The sequence below is a fragment of the Nothobranchius furzeri genome, chromosome 9 (genome assembly GCF_043380555.1).
Source record: "Nothobranchius furzeri strain GRZ-AD chromosome 9, NfurGRZ-RIMD1, whole genome shotgun sequence".
Taxonomy (NCBI): domain Eukaryota; kingdom Metazoa; phylum Chordata; class Actinopteri; order Cyprinodontiformes; family Nothobranchiidae; genus Nothobranchius; species Nothobranchius furzeri.
Window position 1 is genome coordinate 59,529,024 of NC_091749.1, and position 20,437 is coordinate 59,549,460.

The 20,437-nt window shown below is 39.2% G+C and overlaps 1 protein-coding gene across 3 annotated transcripts in view; it reads right to left on the reverse strand.

The window, feature by feature from the left end:
• rnf111 (ring finger protein 111) overlaps window positions 1-20,153 on the reverse strand; it is a 43,253-nt gene extending 23,100 nt beyond the window's left edge. For 2 of the 3 annotated variants that reach the window (XM_015952992.3, XM_015952990.3), the window contains exons 1-3: window positions 13,864-13,966; window positions 5,640-6,596; window positions 245-377 (exon numbers count right to left, since the gene is read on the reverse strand). In XM_015952992.3, the coding sequence (XP_015808478.3) occupies window positions 245-377; window positions 5,640-6,513 (1,007 nt within the window). In that variant the 5' untranslated portion in view covers window positions 6,514-6,596; window positions 13,864-13,966. Of the gene's footprint in view, window positions 1-244; window positions 378-5,639; window positions 6,597-13,863; window positions 13,967-19,960 lie in introns of those variants that run through there. The other variant, XM_054732104.2, reaches the window with a different exon arrangement.
• Window positions 20,154-20,437: the final 284 nt, after the last annotated feature.

The window sequence follows — 20,437 nt, forward strand, 5'->3', positions numbered from 1 at the left end:
AAGGCAAAGAAGTGCACAAGAATCCAGATTTTTCCTAAATTAAATTGCCATAAACTGCAAACTCCAATTAATGAATAAAAACCCAGCCCGAACTGTCAGCCTTTAAGTAAACATGTAGTCCCAGTGGTTAGTGCACAAACAGAACTTTCAGTGACTATAGAACGTGGAACTAAATACAAGTTATTTTGTCCACCCTGAAAGGTTAGACAATCAAACTAAAATCTAAAATAACTTAAGTTTCTACCTGAATCCATCGCCGACTGTGACGATCTCCACCTCGCTGTCAGTTGAGGTGACATTTATCTCCTCACTTGCAGGAACAGCAGGTGCTGGAGCTGGCGATGCCTCGATCACCACCACGTCCTCATCCAGAGCACCTGAGGTGAGTAAAACAGGTAAATACACAATCATAGTTGTTTCACACTCGTACAGCACGTTCAACATTAGCAAATAGCTAGAACACAGTTTCTTCTCACTCACAAAATCACACAAAAAAATCATAAAATCTGATCTTTTTTAATTACGAGTTTTATTAGAAATTAAGCACTTTTCTTCAATAAATTCCAAGTTAATTGGTTAAAATACCAAATACTCAAAGGGATTTCCCTGTGGTGTTAGGCTAGACCAGTGGTATTCAATTCCAGACATGGAGGGCTGATATCCAGCATGTTTTGGTTTTAACTCCGATTCAACACACCTGATTTCAACCAGCAGGTGATTAACAGGCTTCTGCAGAGCCTGATAAGCTACTGCACATTTGATTCAACCACCGAATGAAGTGTGTTGGAGCAGAGAAACCACTAAAACGTTCTGCATACCAGCCCTCCAGGCCTGGAATTGAATACCCTTGAGCTAGACCAAGATTTTTATTAAAAATTAAGGGATTTCCTGTAATAGCTTCCAAGTAAAATGATCAAAATACTCTAAACCATTTCTCAATGGGGTTACTACGCTAGACCAATGAGACAGTAGTTATTTATTAAATTTTTCTTTTTTACAAACTTCATACAACCTGATCTTTTTTAAGGTTCCCATTAAAAATAAGTGATTTTCTTCAATAGCTTCTAGGAAAATTGAGCTAAATCCTCAAACCCAACTCCCAACTGCGTTACTAGACTAAATCCCCCCTGGACAGCCCACTACCACATGCCACAGTTTAAAAAAATCCTAGAGGAAACCCTACGAAGGTTAAATTTTGTGAGCTATAGGACACTATAGCTGTTTTTACTAAACAATGCCATCAATTTTTCGTAATGCTGAAGCGGCATGAGGAAGCCTTTGGTCATTTATAAGTGGCGATAATGTTGCAAAATCATGTCTTTTTCATAAAAGATTACTCGATGGAGGCATAAAACGGGTATGGGGGCGGTTTCTGCGCTGCCGCGAACTTCCGCTTATCTCGGTCATAACTTCATATTTATTGCAACTGCAGCCGTGCTCATTACAATTTTTTAACAAGCCACTCCTAAAGATGTCTGTCCCCCAAAGTCCCTGTGCAGCTGGTGATCTGAGGTCCAGTTCTAACTGCGAAAAGCTCCAGATTATCATCTCAGCTGACTCAGTTTACAAAAGTGAAAATTATGGCCCATTTTTACTTTCATTTTCAATATAGTTGCCGGCCGGGACTCAGCAGTAACACCCCACGTGATCATGACACCTCCCTCTGTTGCGCCAAGGCACGATCGTCATTAATAAGACAATTACTGCAATATTATTACCAAGTGAGGCGGAACGAACGCCACAATATTTGCGCATCGCTATGCTGTCATGGCACATTTATAAGACACACCGTTGGGGTAATATTACGCTGATTTGAACGCACGATGGGTCGTGTAAAAAGGGCTTATGCTTCTGGGATGCGTCAGACGTGCTGCTCTGCCCCTGGTGGAAACCAACGCATTGACTATAGCAGCGGTTACTGGCTACGCATTACGCTTCACCGATGTCACACAACAAATACAAGTTTGGTGAAAAGCCGGGGCTATCTGAAACGTTTCTTGACTCAAAATTTCATGCATTTGTTGTTTTTTATTAGACTTCAATTAACAGTTCAATACAAATAGTTATTATAGAGTAGGGCTGCACGATATTAGGAAAACTTGCGATATTCGATAACAGTGCTTAATATTGCGATATCGATATTACTCACGATAAATGAACAAATACTAAAGTATGCAGTGTTGATGTCATCTGGCGTGTGACGTCTGCTCTGGGTTCAAAGCAAACAAAAACTAATGCATGAATTCCATTACAACGTAACATTTTTATTTCAAAAATATGCAGCTGCACCTGCTACTGTATTAGCAGCAAAACAACAAACTGCATGCATGCAGTTTCTCAGTGACTTTAAAACATCACCTCCACCATAAAACTTTTTCTGATGCTCCAAATACAGAAAAACATCCCTTACCAGGGTTTTTTGAAAAAATAAAAATATCTGAAAATAAGTTTAAATGTTAAATAATAGTTAACATCACTTAAATGCAACAGCTAATTCTCTCATTGCTGCTGAACATTTTCTCCACTTATGTGGTTATGATATAAGGCTGTTGCTGCAATTGGGAAGTGATCTGTGCTGGGCCAAACTAGGAGAAAATTAAGATTTTTTTAGGGAAAGAGAAAAACAATTGTCTACCTTTCAGAAGAGGAACTGGCAAAAAAACTACATGGAAAATATGTGAAAATGTTTGGTTTTAACCCCAAATTGAACAAGTTTACCTAGATCTTAAAAAGCAGCTCAGATGATGAAACTGCAACTATGATTCTGATAACAAGCTAACAAATTGAACTAGCTCCTCTTAAGATAACCAGCTAGCAGAGCTTCTGACTGACAGTTTATGTGCAGCAGCAAATCAACTATCCTGATTAACAAGGTTACAAAAGCTCATAAATGAAAAATCCCTTTGATGTGTGGGGGAACTTTTCCAGGCCCTCTTTAGCAGGGTGGGACTGGGAGGAGAGTGCTGTAGCCTTTTAGCTGGAAGCTAACCGGAGCCTGGGGCTAACACTAGCGACATGAAGGTGGGCTGGTTCACCGGCACGTGTCGGAGTCAGCCCGGTAAAAATGATTAACGACACCGAGCGGAGTCACGTTCACATTTGAAAGCAGCGCTGATTCCAGAAACATCAGCACAAAGTGCGTTCGTTGCTCTGAGCCAGCATGACGAACAAGGGAGCGGCGCAGCAAACTCTTCGGGTGTTGCGTTCCAAAAGGGTCTATGTAGGGGGCGGGCGTATTACGTGAACGGACCCATCTGATTGGCCGCATATCAGAAGGACTACATTTGATTGGTCAAATAATACTTCCGAGTAAAAAACAGAGCTGGTTTACAAAAAGCTGATGTATGACACAGATGGAAATGTTTGAACCAAACATTTATCGCTGTTTTTGCAGTGTTTTGCGATGGGCTTATCGCACGTCCTGTTATTGCGATGATGATAATTTTTCGATATATTGTGCAGCCCTATTATAGAGTTTATTTTAGTTAGAGTTAAAAGTTATTACCTAAATAAATGCTTTCATATCAAACTATAGTTTTGTCTAAACACTACATTTTCACGTACACGTGATCCCTGCAGGCATTTAATAAATCTTATCTATTTTAAAAACAGGACAGAAGCCATAAACTGAAAAGACAAATGTTGTCTTTTCCCAGACTTATCCACACATGCTAGTTACATAAATCAACTTCCATGCAACCCCCTCCTGGGTGCACACCCAGGCAGCATAGTCGCAGCCATTATAAGTCTTAGTTGTTTTGTTTTTTTACAGCTGCGTGTCTGTTTCTTATTATTGTCACAATCTCAGTGTAAGTGTGACTTGCTGACTCATGCACAGGATGCATGAGTCAAGCATCTCTAACTCGTAGGCATGTTACTGTGATCGTCCACTATGCCACTGTCATCCTACATTGTGAGAAAGCTGTTATATTTGTGAACAGTACTAATCTGGTGACAATAAGGAAACACGTCTTTAACTTCATTATAAAATAAAGCCCAATATGAAATATTTATTCAAAATTAACAAAAACTAAAAATGCAGCTTACGTTGCATCCTAGCTAAGTTTAAGTGCACTTTTCAAGCATACTCTGTCATTGTGCACATCACAAAATGGTTTGTTCGTGAAGTTCATGCTTCCCCTTGGTGACTCTCTCATGAGAGCTGCTGCTTAGCACCCTCTGCAGATCTAGCTTCTTGCCCCTCCATGCACCAACACTAACAACACCTCCTGTTAAGCTGGTTAAGAGGTGCAGCCAGTGTGTGTGTGTGTGTGTGTGTGTGTGTGTGTGTGTGTGTGTGTGTGCGCGCGGCGTGCGTGTGTCACACAACACATAACACTAATATTCTTAACTTTAGCAACAGAACAGACTACAATGTAAAACGTGGTCCCTGCAGGCAGCCTGTTGATTAGTTGTTTTCACATAAAAGGACATGTTGTATTCCTGATAGCATCGCCCAACTGTGAGCAAATGTCACAATGTTTACCTCTTTAGCCAATTTTGAAGATTAATTCAAATCAAAACAATTACCTTTGCATATTTTACACTAAAGCCATACGATTTGTAGGTGTTATTTTGGTTGTTTTACAACTTTGCAATAATTTAGATGCTTTTGGGAACGTGTGACACACCCATTGAGGTACTGGACATCTAGAAGGCAGGTTTCATCACTTGCTTCTCAGCAGTAAACAAATACCATATTCTCCTCTGAGACCCAGTGTTTTTGTGCCAAGGCGGCTGCTCAGCAGAGTTTTCTCCCACCCGCCTCTTACCACACGGTGACAACAAATAACTTTCCATTTCTCCCTTGGGCCATAGCAATGGAAATGCTACAGGGGCTAAAAGGCTACAGAAAAGATAAATGAGCCAAGGTCAAGGTGGAGCTTTTATTGATCTAGAGCTTAAAATGAGAGCTCAGATTCAGGTTTGGAATGAAAAGCTGTGCAAACCTGCTTTTCCAATAGGTACCCAGAGGGCAGCTGTTGAAAGCAAGGGGTGCAGCTATAACTTTTCAGCTAACATTCATAACCCTTTTATCCAACGCACAAACCAAAACTTTAATGACCCTAGGATAGTCCTCTACTACCCCGCTGCATGAAAGTGAGCGGACATAACGTGTATTTTTATTACTACTACACAACAGAGTCAGACAGCAGAGCTGACACAACCAAAAGTGTGATGGTCTTCACCTGGGGGAGTTGAGTAGGACTACATGATACGAACCAAGGAAGCAAAGTTGTTTGTGACCTCAATCAACAAGGAAAACTAAATAAAATGTATACAGTAAGTGACAGTAAGGGGAAATAAAAAAAAGAGTTAATTCATATATAAAAGTACCTCGGTCACAACCTTTTTATATAACTAATCAACATCGCCGTGCACTGCACAATATGTTGACCTATTCTCTAACATTAGTCGTCACCATTTCCCCGTCTCAGTGCATATGAATGCAATACTGCCTTAATGTGTTTCAGATTAAATATGATAACTGATGCTAGACTGTGTTGTTCCTGCAGTGGGGAAGACCGTGATTTCTGTGAGATTTATGCTTGTTTCTTGATTTTAAAAACCTTCTTTTACACAACATAAACAACAACAATGAATGCACATGACAGAAGATAATAAACCTGTGTAGTTACCTGTTGCTACAGTAGCACTGTTGGGCTGGCTGCTGGTGCTGCTCACATCTACATAAAGCTCATCTTCCACCTCAGTGGAAGACGGGGAGGATGAGTCGCTGCTAAGCTCTTCACTGGAACTACTACTACTGTTGAGCAGGGCATACTTCCTACTTGCGATCACTTCACGTTTCTTCCTCTGCAGCAGCAATCGCTCCTTCTGCTTTTGAGTCCGCGGACCTCCTCCTGGAGCTGTTTTCACAAAGCGTTTCCTCTGCAGAGGCCGCCGACTGCTCAAACACTGCCGCTTCAGCAACACGGGCTCTGCCTCGGGCCGCACCCACTTATGGGAGCGACCACCACGAGTTCGACTCAAACTAGGACGCAGGCTAACTTCAGTGGCTCCCCCTGTAGGAAGGGCAGGAGCCTTATGCTGGCCTACTGATGCCCCAGCTTCTCCCTCATCATCTGAGCTCAGAGTGTCCGAGTCCCCGAATCGAAGGCTAGATGATGGAGAGGAAGCACAGTCACTAAAAGAGGACTCGTTATGTTCATCCTCACTGGGATGCTGTAGAAGGTCTATTCTGGCACGCTGAGGTGCCAGTGGATCCTCATTGATGTGGTCCTCCTTTAGCGAGCAGTCTGACGGCCCGGCCTGCTGGCCTTTTCTTTTCCTACGTCCAGGCAGGCTCCTTTCTGAGTCCCTGTGGGTCCCTGTGTCTCTCAAGGGCCGGTGCCTGGACTCACACAAGGTTTCAAAATCACTGCCTGCCTTTCCGAGGACCTCCATGTTGTTAGGGAAGTTCTTGGCTCCCTCCATGGACTCTGGGTTTACCAGTGGCTCCTTCAGGTGATCCCGTCTGCTAGTGGCCTCAGATGGCACCTCACTCTTCATGGTGGCAGGTCTGTCCTCGCAGGGCAAACACCAAGCACACTCACGTTAGTCGCTTCACTTCGTTCCACTACATTTCATAAAATCTAGGAAAAATGGGAAAAAAGAAGCAGTCAATAGATGGAAAGACCTCTCACGATGGCAAGAAAACAACTAAAGAATGTCACGTGCTTCTTATAAAACATAGTCTGATAATTGGGAGTTCAAAGTTAATACTTCTCATCTTTAACCAAGTGATCAACAAGACTTGATAAATGACCCGCACTTGTATCACGCCTTTCAGAGTCAGAGGACTCCTAAGTGTTTTACGGTGTATCATTCATCTACTCTCACACACACATTCACACGCCGATGGTGATGAGCTACAAAGTAGCCACAGCTGCCCTGGGACACACAGACAGCACAGGCGCCACCGGTCGCTCCGACCTCCACCAGCAGGCAACTGAGGTTAATTGTCATTCCCAAGGACACAACAGCAGCAATCTCTGTCTGGAGCCAGGATCAAACCTGCAACCTTCCGATTTCTGGACAACCCGCTCAACCTCCTGAGCTACTGCTGCCCCCCACATGTAAACCTTTAGAGTCAAACTATAACACGCCCAAAGCATTCCCTCCTGTTGGTAAATATAAGGCTATATGTTCACTCACAAGTCATTCTGCCCATTAGTACACATTTGGGGGCTGTGACTCAAGGTTGCTGATAATAGAGAGAAAACAAATACCCACGGGCTGAGTCAAGAGTAAGGGATGAGTCATTGCCGATCAGTTTGCTTCTTTGTTGATTTCCAGGAAGTGTGTGAATCAAACCAAATAAAATGGGATATAAGAAGAAGAAAGAAGAAGGAAATATCATTTCTATAGCACCTCTCAAGATAAAAATCACGAGGCGCTTCACAAAAACAAAAAATGTAGAAATATTAAAAAGAATTTAGAAAATGGTTAAAAATATATTTAAAATTAGCAAAAAATAGACAATTGTGATTTAAAAAATGTTATGAAAGAGAGAGTGAATGGGAAAGAGGGAAATCAGTGGATCCTGAGGAAGGTGGAATAGGTGGGGAGAGCAGAATCAAGAGAGTGGTGAAGAAGGTCATACAAAAGCCACTTTGAACAAGTGAGTCTTCAGCTGCTTTTTGAAGGAGACCACTGAGTCCACTGATCTCAGGCTCAGGGGGAGACAGGTCCAGAGTCTGGGAGCCACAGCAGCAAATGATCTGTCACCTTTGGTCTTTAGCCTGGTGCTGCACAACCAGTAGGCTTTGATCACTGGACCTCAGGGACCTGCTGGGGGTGTAGGGACAGAGAAGATCACCAATGTAAGATGGTGCTTGTCCATGTAAGGCCCTATAGACCAGAACCAGGATCTTGAAATGAACCCTGAAGTTGACTGGCAGCCAATGAAGCTGGAGAAGAAGCGGGAGGATGTGGGTGTGTTTGGAGGACTTGGTCAGAAGCCGAGCACAGACATTCTGAACCACCTGTAGACGGTTCAGGGAGGTTCTGCTCAGACACGTGAAAAGAGAGTTACAGTAGTCTAAGAGTGAGGAGATGAAGGTGTGGATAACTGTCTCAAGTTCAGAGCGGAACAGAATGGGACTCAGCTTAGCAATGTTCCTGAGATGGAAGATGGAAGAGCGAACAAGAGAACTGACATGAGAATCCAGGTTGAGAGCTGGGTCAAAGGTGAATAACCACCATGAAAGTGATTCTCTTGTTTATGTCATGGCTTAAAGATAGTATGGATTATACACACAAGGTGACAAGTATACTTCAAAAAACAACAGTCATTTAAAATAACTTTTCAAAATTTAATTACTGTTAAAACACTAAACATTTATCTTATAAAATATGTGTAGCTTTAGAAAACTCAGATGTGATGGGAGGCTAAAAGTGGTGTTAGCACTGATTGGGATTACAGTATATACAGCAAGTATATTTTAAGAGTAAGAAAATAAAACTAAAGTGTATTGGAAGTCAAACTGGAAACAAGTTTTAATCAAATTAATTATTAATGAAGATACATTGAATTAGAACAGGGTTTTTTTTTTCATTTTATACCAAATAGATTCAGAAAAAGGGTTGGGAACAGTGTTTGTCCTTGTGAAAGGCTGCAGTGAGCAAAGAAGCTAAATATCACATTTAAAAAAGGTTCTTTGCCAAGTTGCCTGTTATGTGTCAACACAACACTGGTTTAAGAGCATTTTTGAGCCTGCAGGATTCCTTGGTCATTGGTCAATGGCAAATTTGGAAAACAAATTAGCTTAAACATATTTTTCATGCCTCTTAACAACATTCTGACATAGTATAGCTGTAAATATATTGTGGAGATTAAAAATAAATGAAAAAAAAGAATGAAGTGGTTCTCCCAAGTGGAGGAGTTTAAGTATCTCTTGTTCTTGGGGTCTTTTTGAGGAGTACGGGACAGATGGAGCATGAGATCAATAGGTGGACTGGTGCTGCATCTGCAGGGATGTGGGCGTTGTACCAGTCTGTCGCGGTGAAGACATTTCTGAGCCGGAGGGCGAGGCTCTCGATTTACAAGTCGATCTACGTTCCAGCCCTCATCTATGGTCAAGAGCTTTGGGAAGACACCATAGAATGAGAATACGTCTACAAGTGGCCAAAATGAGTTTTCTCAGCAGTGTCTGTACTCTCCCTTGGAGATAGGGTGTGAGGTTTGGTCATCTGAGAGGGGCTTGGAGTAGATCTGCTGCTCTTCCACATCGAGAGGAGCCAGTTGAGGTGACTCAGGCATCTGATTAGGACGCCTCTCTAGTGAGGTTTTTTGCTCTAATTAGGCTGCTGCCTAAGTTTATCCTGACCCCGGATAAGAGGATGATAATGGATGGATGGGTTCTCTCACATTTGTCTAAAAACAAACCAAAACTAACTGCACGCTCCCCTTCTGCTGATACTGACGAGGAACGGTAGCGAAACGATCAGTGCTCTCCCTCAAAGAAGACAAAGTGGGAAGTATGGGCATTTTTTTTGGATATTTGAAGAATGCCGAGGGACAGTTGATAGAAGACGGCTATCCTGTTTGCAGCACGTGCAGGAAAAGTGTCTGTGAAAGGCAGCAACGCTTCAAATCTCATGAAACATCTGCGTGACCATCACCCACAACTCTACAGTCAACGCAAGGCAAGTTAACGTTAGCGTTTTAGCTAAAATGCGTGATCCGAGGATTTGGGTTGAGGGAGAATGCAACGAGTAACTATATAAAGCAGCCACAGCGCCGCTACCTGCATATAAACCGTGTCGCGGACACCCCCATATTGAAATGACGCTATGCATTACGGGGCTCCCAGGGGCAGATAAGAGTTGGTCTCTCTCCAAGAATAAGTATGAATTTAACAATGATTACTGCCTGATGACATTTTCCCAAATCTGCAAAGCTCACTGGAAGGACACAAACCGAGGACAATATTTTCCTGATATAGGGTTTATTACTCAAGAAAGGGTAAAAAAAAGTATCTGATTGGAAGGCTACTTGAGTACTGAGTATCATCTGATCTAATATTTTTAAACAATGACATCAAACAGACAAAAAATAAGAAAGTTATGGGTAAATATTGGTATTTTAAATACTAAAGGGGAAAAATGTAAACAAAATTGCCTTCCATTGCTATGCAGACGATACACAGATGTATCTCCTGCTAAAATAAAAAGATGGTTGCAGCATAAAATCTCTAGCGGTTTGTTTGGATGAGGTAAAATCTTGGGATGCCTTTTAACTTTTTACATTTTAATGAGAAAAAGACAGAGATAATTGTCTTTGGTACTGGTACCTCCAGCAGGCCCACTTCTATGGACTTAGGCCCCCTAGCTCTGCACAGAAAGCCAACAGTGACCAACTTGGGTTTTAAAATGGACAGTGATTTTAGGTTGGACAGTCAGATCAGTGCAGTGGTCAAATCCAGCTTCTTCCATTTGAGACAGTTGGCAAAGTTGAGGCACATTTTGACTAAAGACGATTTTAAAACTGTAATCCATGCTTTTATTACAACTCGTCTGGATTACTGTAACTCTTTGTGTTTTGGTATGAGTCAATCGTCACTGTCTCAACTTCAGCGTGTGCAAAATGCTGCTGCTCGACTTTTAACTGGTACAGGAAGGAGTGAACATATCACTCCTGTTTTATCGTCACTGCACTGACTTCCTGTCCATTTTAGGGTTCATTTTAAACTTCTTTTATTTGTTTTTAAGTCTTTAAACGGTCTTGCCCCGCTCCACCTCTCTGAGCTATTGCAAATTCACTCCTCCTCTCGGTCGCTCAGGTCATCTGATCAGTTGCTCCTGGTCGTTCCAAGGATACAGCGTAAGCTCAGAGGGGATAGGGCCTTCGCTGTTGCTGCTCCCAGACTATGGAACTCTTTGCCGCACATGTTAGAAAGGCCTCTTCACTGGAAACTTTTAAATCATCTTTAAAGACCCACCTTTTTAGCTTGGCTTTTAACACCGTATAAAGATTGGATTTCTATTTGATTTTAGTGTTTTTGTCTTAGTGTGCTTTTAATTTTATACTGTATTCTATGTTATTCTGTTTTATGTTTTTATGTTCAGCACTTTGGTCAGCGAGGACTGTTTTTAAAGTGCTTTATAAATAAAGCTGGCTTGGCAAATATACAACATAATTACAAAATAACAAATTTTAGGCTAAATTTAGACACAAACTGAGGACAATATTTTCCTGATATACAGGGTTTATTTAGTTGTCTGAAAATGCAGCACGTTTAGAAAAATACCGCGATAATACCTAAAACTGTGATAATTTTGGTCACAATAACCGTGAGGTTAAATTTTCACACCGTGACAACCCTGGCAGTGAGACAAACTCACCTCACACCGTCCAGTTTGTTCGTTAAAGCTTCTATTAAATCCACCGTGTTGACGTATTTTAACAAGTTTCCTCTACGCTGCAGGAATTAAAGTTTACATTACGGAGTAAAAGTTCGGCAGACGCGTTTGTTTATATTTGGGTGGGGGGAGGGGGGACTCGTGCTGCACACAGACAGCTGGTGTGATCAGCTCTGAAAAGCGTTGATCACAATTTGTAGATCATGTTTGTTTATTTTTCATGGAGATCGGCCGCAGATTCCTCTTCTAGGAATCGAAACTAGGAATCGAAATAAAAAACTTAGAACGATTCCGGGAAAAGCTAACAGCTGGAAGCGGTTCCAATCGATGCTTGATGCCCAACCCTAATTCTAAGCAAACGTGTAGCTACAATGGAGAGGAAAACTCCCTTTTAACAGGAAGAAACCTCCAGAGCATCCTGCCTCACTATAAGCAGCCATCCATCACAACTCATTGGTGATTGAGAAGACAGAGCAGATACACACCGTTATCCCCCCACAAACCCACACACAAACAACATATATACAACGCAGTGTTTCTATGACTACAATGTGATTTCTTAGTAGATATCCTATTTAGTAAGATAAAATTTACTGTCTTTATCTGAGTGAATCTATAATTAATTTAACGGGTGAACTAGTAGTAGCACATTGCTAAAGAAAGAAAATATCAGTAGAGGGAGAATGTTAAGTGGTTGGCAGCAGTGGATAACTTCTTTGTGATTTTCTCTGGTGACATCACCCAGAAGAAGCCAACCACAATTTTTGGGCACAATATGATTTGAAAACAAACATACACCATCATTAGTTCTTATAGGCCATTCAGGAACAGAATGTACCCACATCAACCACATTGCTACCCAGAACAACAAGCAACATAATGAGAGAAAACAAAACCAGACTAACTGATGTTACTGTTTTTGTGCAGTTAGAACAAAATTCAATCATTGACAAATGTGAAGGTTTTTAGAAAATCCAGCTGTGATTCATTCTTAAATATCATCAAACTGAAGCTTAATATAAACAAAAGCTCAAATGCCAAACATGCCAACGATCCAACCGCTGCATTACATATGTGCCTGCACATGTTTTGTTACAAGCAAATGCTAAATATATCCGATGCATGTGTACTGGGACGAAAAACAAAGGAGATGACTTTAAAACTACTGCAGAATTGATCACATCTGGTGTTGCCTCAATAAAAATCGCATTTTCTAAAGGGTATTGGACTTCATTAGTATGTAGATTTGTGCATGATCTTAATGTGTTTTGCAGTGTGCTTGTCAGTTGCTACGAGTGGAGGAAAAGCACAACTGGCAATGTCATATCTTCCTTTTTTTTCACAGTCTTTCATAACAACATGCAGGTTGTCACTTGACCCTGAAGATGTGTCTTCTGGGGAATGGGATGCAAGGACCATGCTGCTATCAGGAGGTGATCTGAGCCTGACAAGTTGATCCCAAATGTATTGTGCACCAATAAATAGCATACCCAGTGTTTCATTTATTTATTTCATATCCTCTTTAATGTAAAGTGAGAATCCTGAGGGAAAGCTGCGCAATGACATGAAGTCAGGGGGCCTCAGCGGACATCCCAGGAGGAGGAAAATAATCCCAAAACAGAAGGCTGAATGATAACATAGATTTACAACAACGAGCAGGAGATTGAGCTGCTACTGTCAAATAAAAAATAAGTCAGGGCCGCTAAACGAAGAAAAGTGTCAGAAAATAGATGGTAACAGTAAAAGATTCATGGGAAGCACGACTGAGCTTTTTCTAGCGAACCCCACAGTTCTGTCAAACCAACAGAACAGCACAAACACGATTAGATAGATTAAACTGGGTTGACAGGATCTAGTTGGAAACTAAGACTAAGCATAATTTCTACAACGTTTGGCAATGACAATTAACCCTGCTGCTGTCCGTCTGTCGTGTCCCATAAACGCAACTGACGTTCCGGAGGCCAGCAGAGCGAGAGGCATTAGGATTAAAACATACGTTGTTGTTGATAACGTTAAAATTATTTTACTAAGTAGATAAATCAATGAAGACAGCTAGCAGTGTAGCAGGATAAACAGTTCAGACAGAAGATAAAACAAAGACAACACGTAAATGGGACTATGTCCTTGTTTTAAAATCGTCCTTCTCTGTTATTAGAGAGGTGAAATATAGAAGCAAGCGTTTTAAAAAAACGAGCAGGTATCTAGATGTTATACCAAACTGCAACTAGGCAGGCCTACTCTGACATCGCGACCGGGAGGAAGGCACAAGCAGGGATTGTGAAACAGACTACAGTCCCGAAGCAGAGCGGTGAAGCCAAATCGATGGCAGCAAACGGGCCCTGGTTAGCGAGAAGCTAAGCTAAAGCTAGCTACATTTCACTTCATAAATACTCGATTAGTCGCAGACATTTTGAATCTTTGTGAAAGCCTGCCAATATCTGTATGATAGTAGAAAGTATATGTTTGTTTATAATTGACAAATTGAAAATGTCTCACTGTTCGTCCTCGATGAAGTTCCCATTCCTGCCTTCCGTAGGCATCCACCGTTGTTTACCCAGCAGGTCGTTTGTTGGCTGGCTACTGCTACACGGTCGTTGCGCCGAAAACCTGAAGGGGGCGCCAAATCGTTGTCAGAGCACAGGGTCTTTACGACGCTTTCCGACAGCTACCGTTTCGCTCCTTTTCAAAGAGACTGTTCAGACCCCAGAAAATTTAAATGTGTTTTCAAGACGACTTTACATCATTCGTTTGTGTTTTTGTGTTAGTAAGAGACCGCAACAAATCTTCAATCGTAATGACAGATTCATAATCGTTCGGAATCTCATATATTCTTTCATATTCGTTTGTTTAATCTGGTGCCTTCTTGATTCTAAGTACTATGGCGCCCTCTAGTGGTTCTAGTGGCTCTCAGCAATACTTGGAAAAAAGGTGAAAATCACCAATGTCACTGCAAAAAATGTGCCTACATAAAAATAACTAGCAGCGTGAATATTTCCTCTGGTTTTAAAATATACTTTGTATTAACAACCATCTTTGCTACAATTTGTCTTAGAAGTGAAACATTTTCAGATTTTTGTAGAAAGACAAACATCCTAAAATTAATAGAAGCCTTTCAAGCAAATGCGATTACAAGCAGATTTTATTTCAGAAAAAATTTAAATGGATGTTTTATTGTTTGTTTTTCATATTCATATTTTATCTAAATAATATGTTCAGTCCAGAGAACACAATGCAACTCTTTCCCCTTGTTTGTTTTTCCTAAATGGTTATAAGTATTTAAGTTCACTTGGATTGGCAACATTCAAATTTTCTTCTTTACTTATTTAAAGACTTCACATAATAAAATAAGAATGGCTGTGTGTATTGTGTTTCATAACAAAATACACAAATTGTAAAAGTTGGCAAGTTATCTGAGATGTTTTTTTTCATTATTCCAAATTTTTTATAAACATTTTCTTTTTTGAGTCATTTCAGATATCGCCATCTCCCTCAAATGCTGTACTTTTTTAATTCTTCTTTCCAGGCTGACTGTAATCTTTATCACAACATTTTGCATCTACATCCCTACAATAAGTTTTTGAGCTCTACTCTCTTTAAGACCTTTGTCGGTGGCTGTTTTACATTTGTGTTAAAATACAGACACACTAACTAGCACTGACACAGTAAAACAGATTTGCTGGACATATTTGTGGCTAATCCTTAAAAGTTTAATTCTACTTACACATCAGTTGTAAATGTGTGTGTGAATGGGTGAATGACTGATTGTGTTGTAAAGTACCTAGGGGTTCTAGGACTCTAGGCGCTATATCAAACACAGGCCATTTACAGAAAAAGATGAGAAAAATGCAATACTTGTTATTTCGACCCAGCATAAAACCAATATTTGTCCACAAGATACTCATGTAACTTATCAAAGTTTGCTTGAACTTTTTTAAAATTTAATTTCTGACCAAAAAGGCTCTAATTGAATTAAAAGTTATTCCTAGGGAGATATGTCTTGTCTAGGAACACCTGTTATCCGTGGTGTGGTTACACCAGTTAGTTTTTAAAATTAGTTTACATCATCGACATATACATATACATACAAACTCTCACGGGGAAACGACAGTAAATGGTAAATGGCCTGTATTTGATATAGCGCCTTCTAGAGTCCTGGAACCCCCCAAGGTGCTTTACAACACAATCAGTCATTCACCCATTCACACACACACACACATTCACACTCTGGTGGGGATGAGCTACGATGTAGCCACAGCTGCCCTGGGGCGCACTGACAGAGGCGAGGCTGCCGAGCACTGGCGCCACCGGTCCCTCCGACCACCACCAGCAGGCAAGCTGGGTTAAGTGTCTTGCCCAAGGACACGACAACAGTGACAGACTGAGCGGGACTCGAACCTGCAACCTTCCGATTACGGGGTGAGCACTTAACTCCTGTGCCACCGTCGCCCCAGTACAACATCGCTTGTGTTAAACCAGAATTTAGAACTAAAATATATCTTACAATTCAACAAAACAAAACAAAGTTTTCACACAAAAAAAAACTGCCACAAAGAAAAGAAAAAAACCAACATTTTCTAGGCCATATTCTCACTTATTTGGAAAAATTTTCAAGCAGTGTGAATCTATTCTATGAAAAAAAAGAAGCTTTCTGGGTATCAAAGTTTTGACACATTCTTTAAAAGAATAAGTACTGGTTCATATTTTCACATATCTGGTCAGCATACTTGCATGAGTCTTTTAAAAGAGCTAAAGATGTATACAGTGATATCAGTTCAACCTTTAGGATGTTTAAGGAAGGATTTTCATCACGTCATTTACATTTATGAAGATGGTATTTTCCAACAAGTATAACAATATCACTCAGCATTTCAACTTCTTCTGACTGTCATCATACAAAACCTGTGTTACTGTCAGCGGACTCTTTCTGTTAATTGTTATTCCCATCCAGTTTAAATGTCCAGCCAAAAGTTAGATGTTACAGAACAAGAAAAAAACAAATGTTCAACACTCTTCTTCTTGTAAACAAAAACCACATGGTTTCACCTCAAAACCGAATCGTTTCTTATGCATTTGAGCTGCTGGGTAATATGCATTTATTATTTTAAATTGCATTTCCTTAATCTTTGGGGGGATAGGCCGTTTGAAAAAGTGTATATATTTCTGATTTATCTTATTACATCCCTTTAGTTTTATGTTTTTGTTAAATTCATGAAATGAAATTTCGTTAAACAGTTTATTTATAGTTTTGTTTTAACACTTTTTATGCATTAAAGGAATCTGTTTTAACTGCAACAAAGGCAAGCTTATTTGACTTTGGGCATACATTAAATGATTTTGAATAAAATGCAACAAGGGCAAAGGGATCGCTTTACAAATTTTGTTGTATTCTCTAAGTGAACATTGGATATTATATTTTCCATTAAAAGCCTTTATTTCAAGACACTGACCTTTGAATCTAGTAAATCTGTAACAAAAATAATTCCTTTTTCATACCACTTATCTATAAATAATGATTTCCTATTTATTGTAATTGTCCTATTATTCCACAAGGTGGAGCCATCCATGGGGAGTGAAGTTATGATTAAACACCATCTTCCAGTAAAACAATATTTGTTTGTGATATTCTGACAGCTTGATAGGCAACCTCGATATGTCAAAATCACATTTCAAGAGGAACTCCAACCCTCCCACCTTTTTAAATATATTCCTTGGGATATGGAAGCATAATGAGTCAGGTTTTAAAAGATAAGCTTTTAGCCAATTTATTTTGAAAACTCCTGCCACAGATGGGAAATCAATCGTCTAAATTCCTCCTTTAGTGTAGTCTTTAACCAGTTGTGATTTTTTCATATAGTGTGTTTTTTGCACCAAATGAAATAATATATTATTGAATTAATCTTTTTGATAGATCTGCAGGGTAATATATAAAGAATATAATGATAGACCATCTTTGAGACACCTTCTGATTTAAATAACAAATTCTGTCCAAAAATTGTAAGATCTCTTGTTAACCAATGATTCAGTTTTTTAGACATCATATCAATTTGATCTTTCACATTTTTTGTCTCTCTAATTTTAATATATTTGTTTAAGTAAATTCCTAGATACTTAACTTCTCCTTTCACTGGAATGTCTTCATAATGGTTTCCAAACAATCATAGAGAGGTAAAACTTCACATTTCTTCAGATTTAAGTTCAAACCAGATGCCTTTGAAAAAACTGAAATCACATTTAGGGCTTTCTCCAATATTGATTAATCCTTCAAAAAAATTCCTGTGTCATCCGCAAATTGACTTATCATAAATTCTGTATCAAATATGTTTATGCCTTCAATGTCCGGATGATTCACAATAAGGTGAGCCATCATTTGCGTGCAAAGAATACATAATTTTGGAGAAAGTGGGCAGCCTTGCCTAATTCCGAAGGATACATCTATTCTAAGGGTAATACCTGGGTTGAGAGAAATGTAACTATAAATCTGATTATAAAATAATTTAATTATTTAGCAAAATTTGATTCCAAATACAAAAAAGTTCCATAGTTCTAAATAAAAAATCATGTCCTATTGAATCAAATGCTTTAAAAAAAAATCAATGAATAATATTAAACTTTCTGTGTTAATAAAGGATCGGTTATCAATCATGTCTAATATTAGTCTTATATTGTTATAAATTTGTCTACCTTTAATTAACGCTGACTGACCTTCATCAGTTAATTTAGCTAAGATGTCCCTGATCCTGTTTGCATATACTAAGGCTAGTAACTTGTAATCAGAAGAGTTATGGGTCTCCCGCTATCTAACAAAAACAGATTTTTGTTTGGTTTTGGCAGTAAAGTTATTAGACCTGTTTTCATTGTTGGAGATGATTGCTCATTTTTTAAACAATCCACAAAAGCATTAAATAACATATCTTTAATATCTTGCCAGAACATCCTATAAAATTCAATAGTTAGGCCATCTATTCCAGGCGATTTACCATTTTTCATTTCTTCCAGAGCAATTTCTATTTCACCTAAATCTTCTAACATTTTTTTATCTTCCTCATTCAATTTTTGTATCTGTTCTTTAATCATGTAAAAAAAAATCTGTATTCTCTTTCGCAACTTTTTGCTTGTATAGATTTGCATAGAATAAGTTAATTTATTTAGCTATGTGGGTTGGGTTTTCTATTATGTTTTCATCTTTGTTTAATTTGGTTATCTTTTTCCTCGTTTGTCTTCTTTTCTCTAGGCTATAAAAATATGCTGAATTTTTTCCCCCTTGCTCAATCCACTTTGCTTTGGATCTCACATATGCGCCTTTCGCCTTTTCCAGGCCTAAATCATCTAATTGCTTTTGTAAAGATTTTAAGCTTTCTGCCTCTTCTGTGGTTACATCAAGCTTACCGTTTATTAAATTGATTTGTTCTATTTTTTTTTTCTTTTTACGTATGCTTAAAGCCGATATTTTCTTTCCGGTTTCTATAGCTAATTGTTTAACACTAAATTTGAACCATTCCCATTTACTAACGTTCGACATCTCCATATCTTTAATTTCTAATTGAATATTTTAACTTGGGTACAGAATTCCTCATTCTTTAATAAATTGTTATTACATTTCCATATGCTTACCTGCTTTTCTTGTTTAATTACAACTAATGAAAGACTTATTAAACAATGATCCGTAAGTGGGGTTGTTTGGTTTTCACATTTGGTTATATATGCAGTTATTTTTTGAGAGACAAGCCAATAATCCAATCTTGAGCATAATCTGTTGTTTGTTGGACTGAACCAAGTATATATTTTCATGTTTGGGTTAGTCATCCTCCAGTACTCAAGCAAATCAGTAGACATAATAAAATCACAAAGAATACTGTCACATTCTGGTTGTTTCCCTCTCGGTGGTTGCCTATCCAGCCATGAGTTAGGTGCCAAATTGAAATCACCTCCTGTTATAACCTGATCAGTGCTAGATGTAGTTCTCCACTGTTTAATTTACTTAAATTTGTCATCATGTTTCTATTTAGAGACCTATTATTGTACCCATATACATTGATAAGGAGCTTTTGTTCACAAAACTCTACTATTACCATGAGCCAATGTCCCTCTTCATCTCTTTTATGATCAATATTGTTGCCAGCAAAATTATTAAATAAAATCATTACTCCCGCAGAGTGAGCAGCACCATGTGAAAAAAGAATACCATCTCCCCATTCATGTTTCCAGAAAGTTTCATCATCACTACTAGAATGTGTCTCTTGTAAAAACAAAATGTTTGCCTTCATTTCTTTGCAAAATAAAAAAATGGCCTTGTGTTTCACTTTGTTTTTTAAGCCTCGAACATTTAAAGAACTTAGTTGAACAGGCATTTAAAGGTAAAAAAGATCAAGAAAACAACACAAGAACAAATTAAGCTTTTTCCTTCTACTCTTATTCTCTAGAAAAATGAAGAACTGTTTGTAGCAGGAGTAAGCATAAAGTCCTACTTGTAAATACAATATTCAGATTGTCATTGTAAAAAAAAACGTTTTTTTTTTTTAAATTAGGAACCAGAAGTTTTTATCTACTTCCAGATTTACCTATGCCATTCCACTTTAATTATTTCTGCATGTACCTTATGGGTCGATTCTTTTGCCATCTATTATAGCAAACCCGTCTTTCAGGAATGCTCTTCTGCCGTTGTTTCGAGCCTCCAGCACCATGAGCCACAGCTTGATCAGAGCTTCTCTATCCTCTTTGACAAAGTCCTCTTTAAAGTTTATGTGTAGTTCTTTGCAGAGCCTGGCCTCTCTGGACTTCCTCCACACTTCATCCCTCGCCGTCCTCATGCTAAACTGATGATCGGTCTTGGCAGCTTGTTGTTTGCAGCGTCGCCCTTCTTCCCTATTCGATGTACTGTATCCAGTCCACCATGAGCTGCAGCTTTTCCACTGACACAGGAATCACTCTCGTCAGGATGCCAATCACTCTCTCCCGTGTATTTTCATCCTCTTTTTATACCAGGTCAAGTAGTCTGAGGTCTCATCTTCTTCGGTATCTTGAGTTTTCCAGACATATTTCCTTCAGTTTTGTTTTCCTTCGTTAAAGCCTC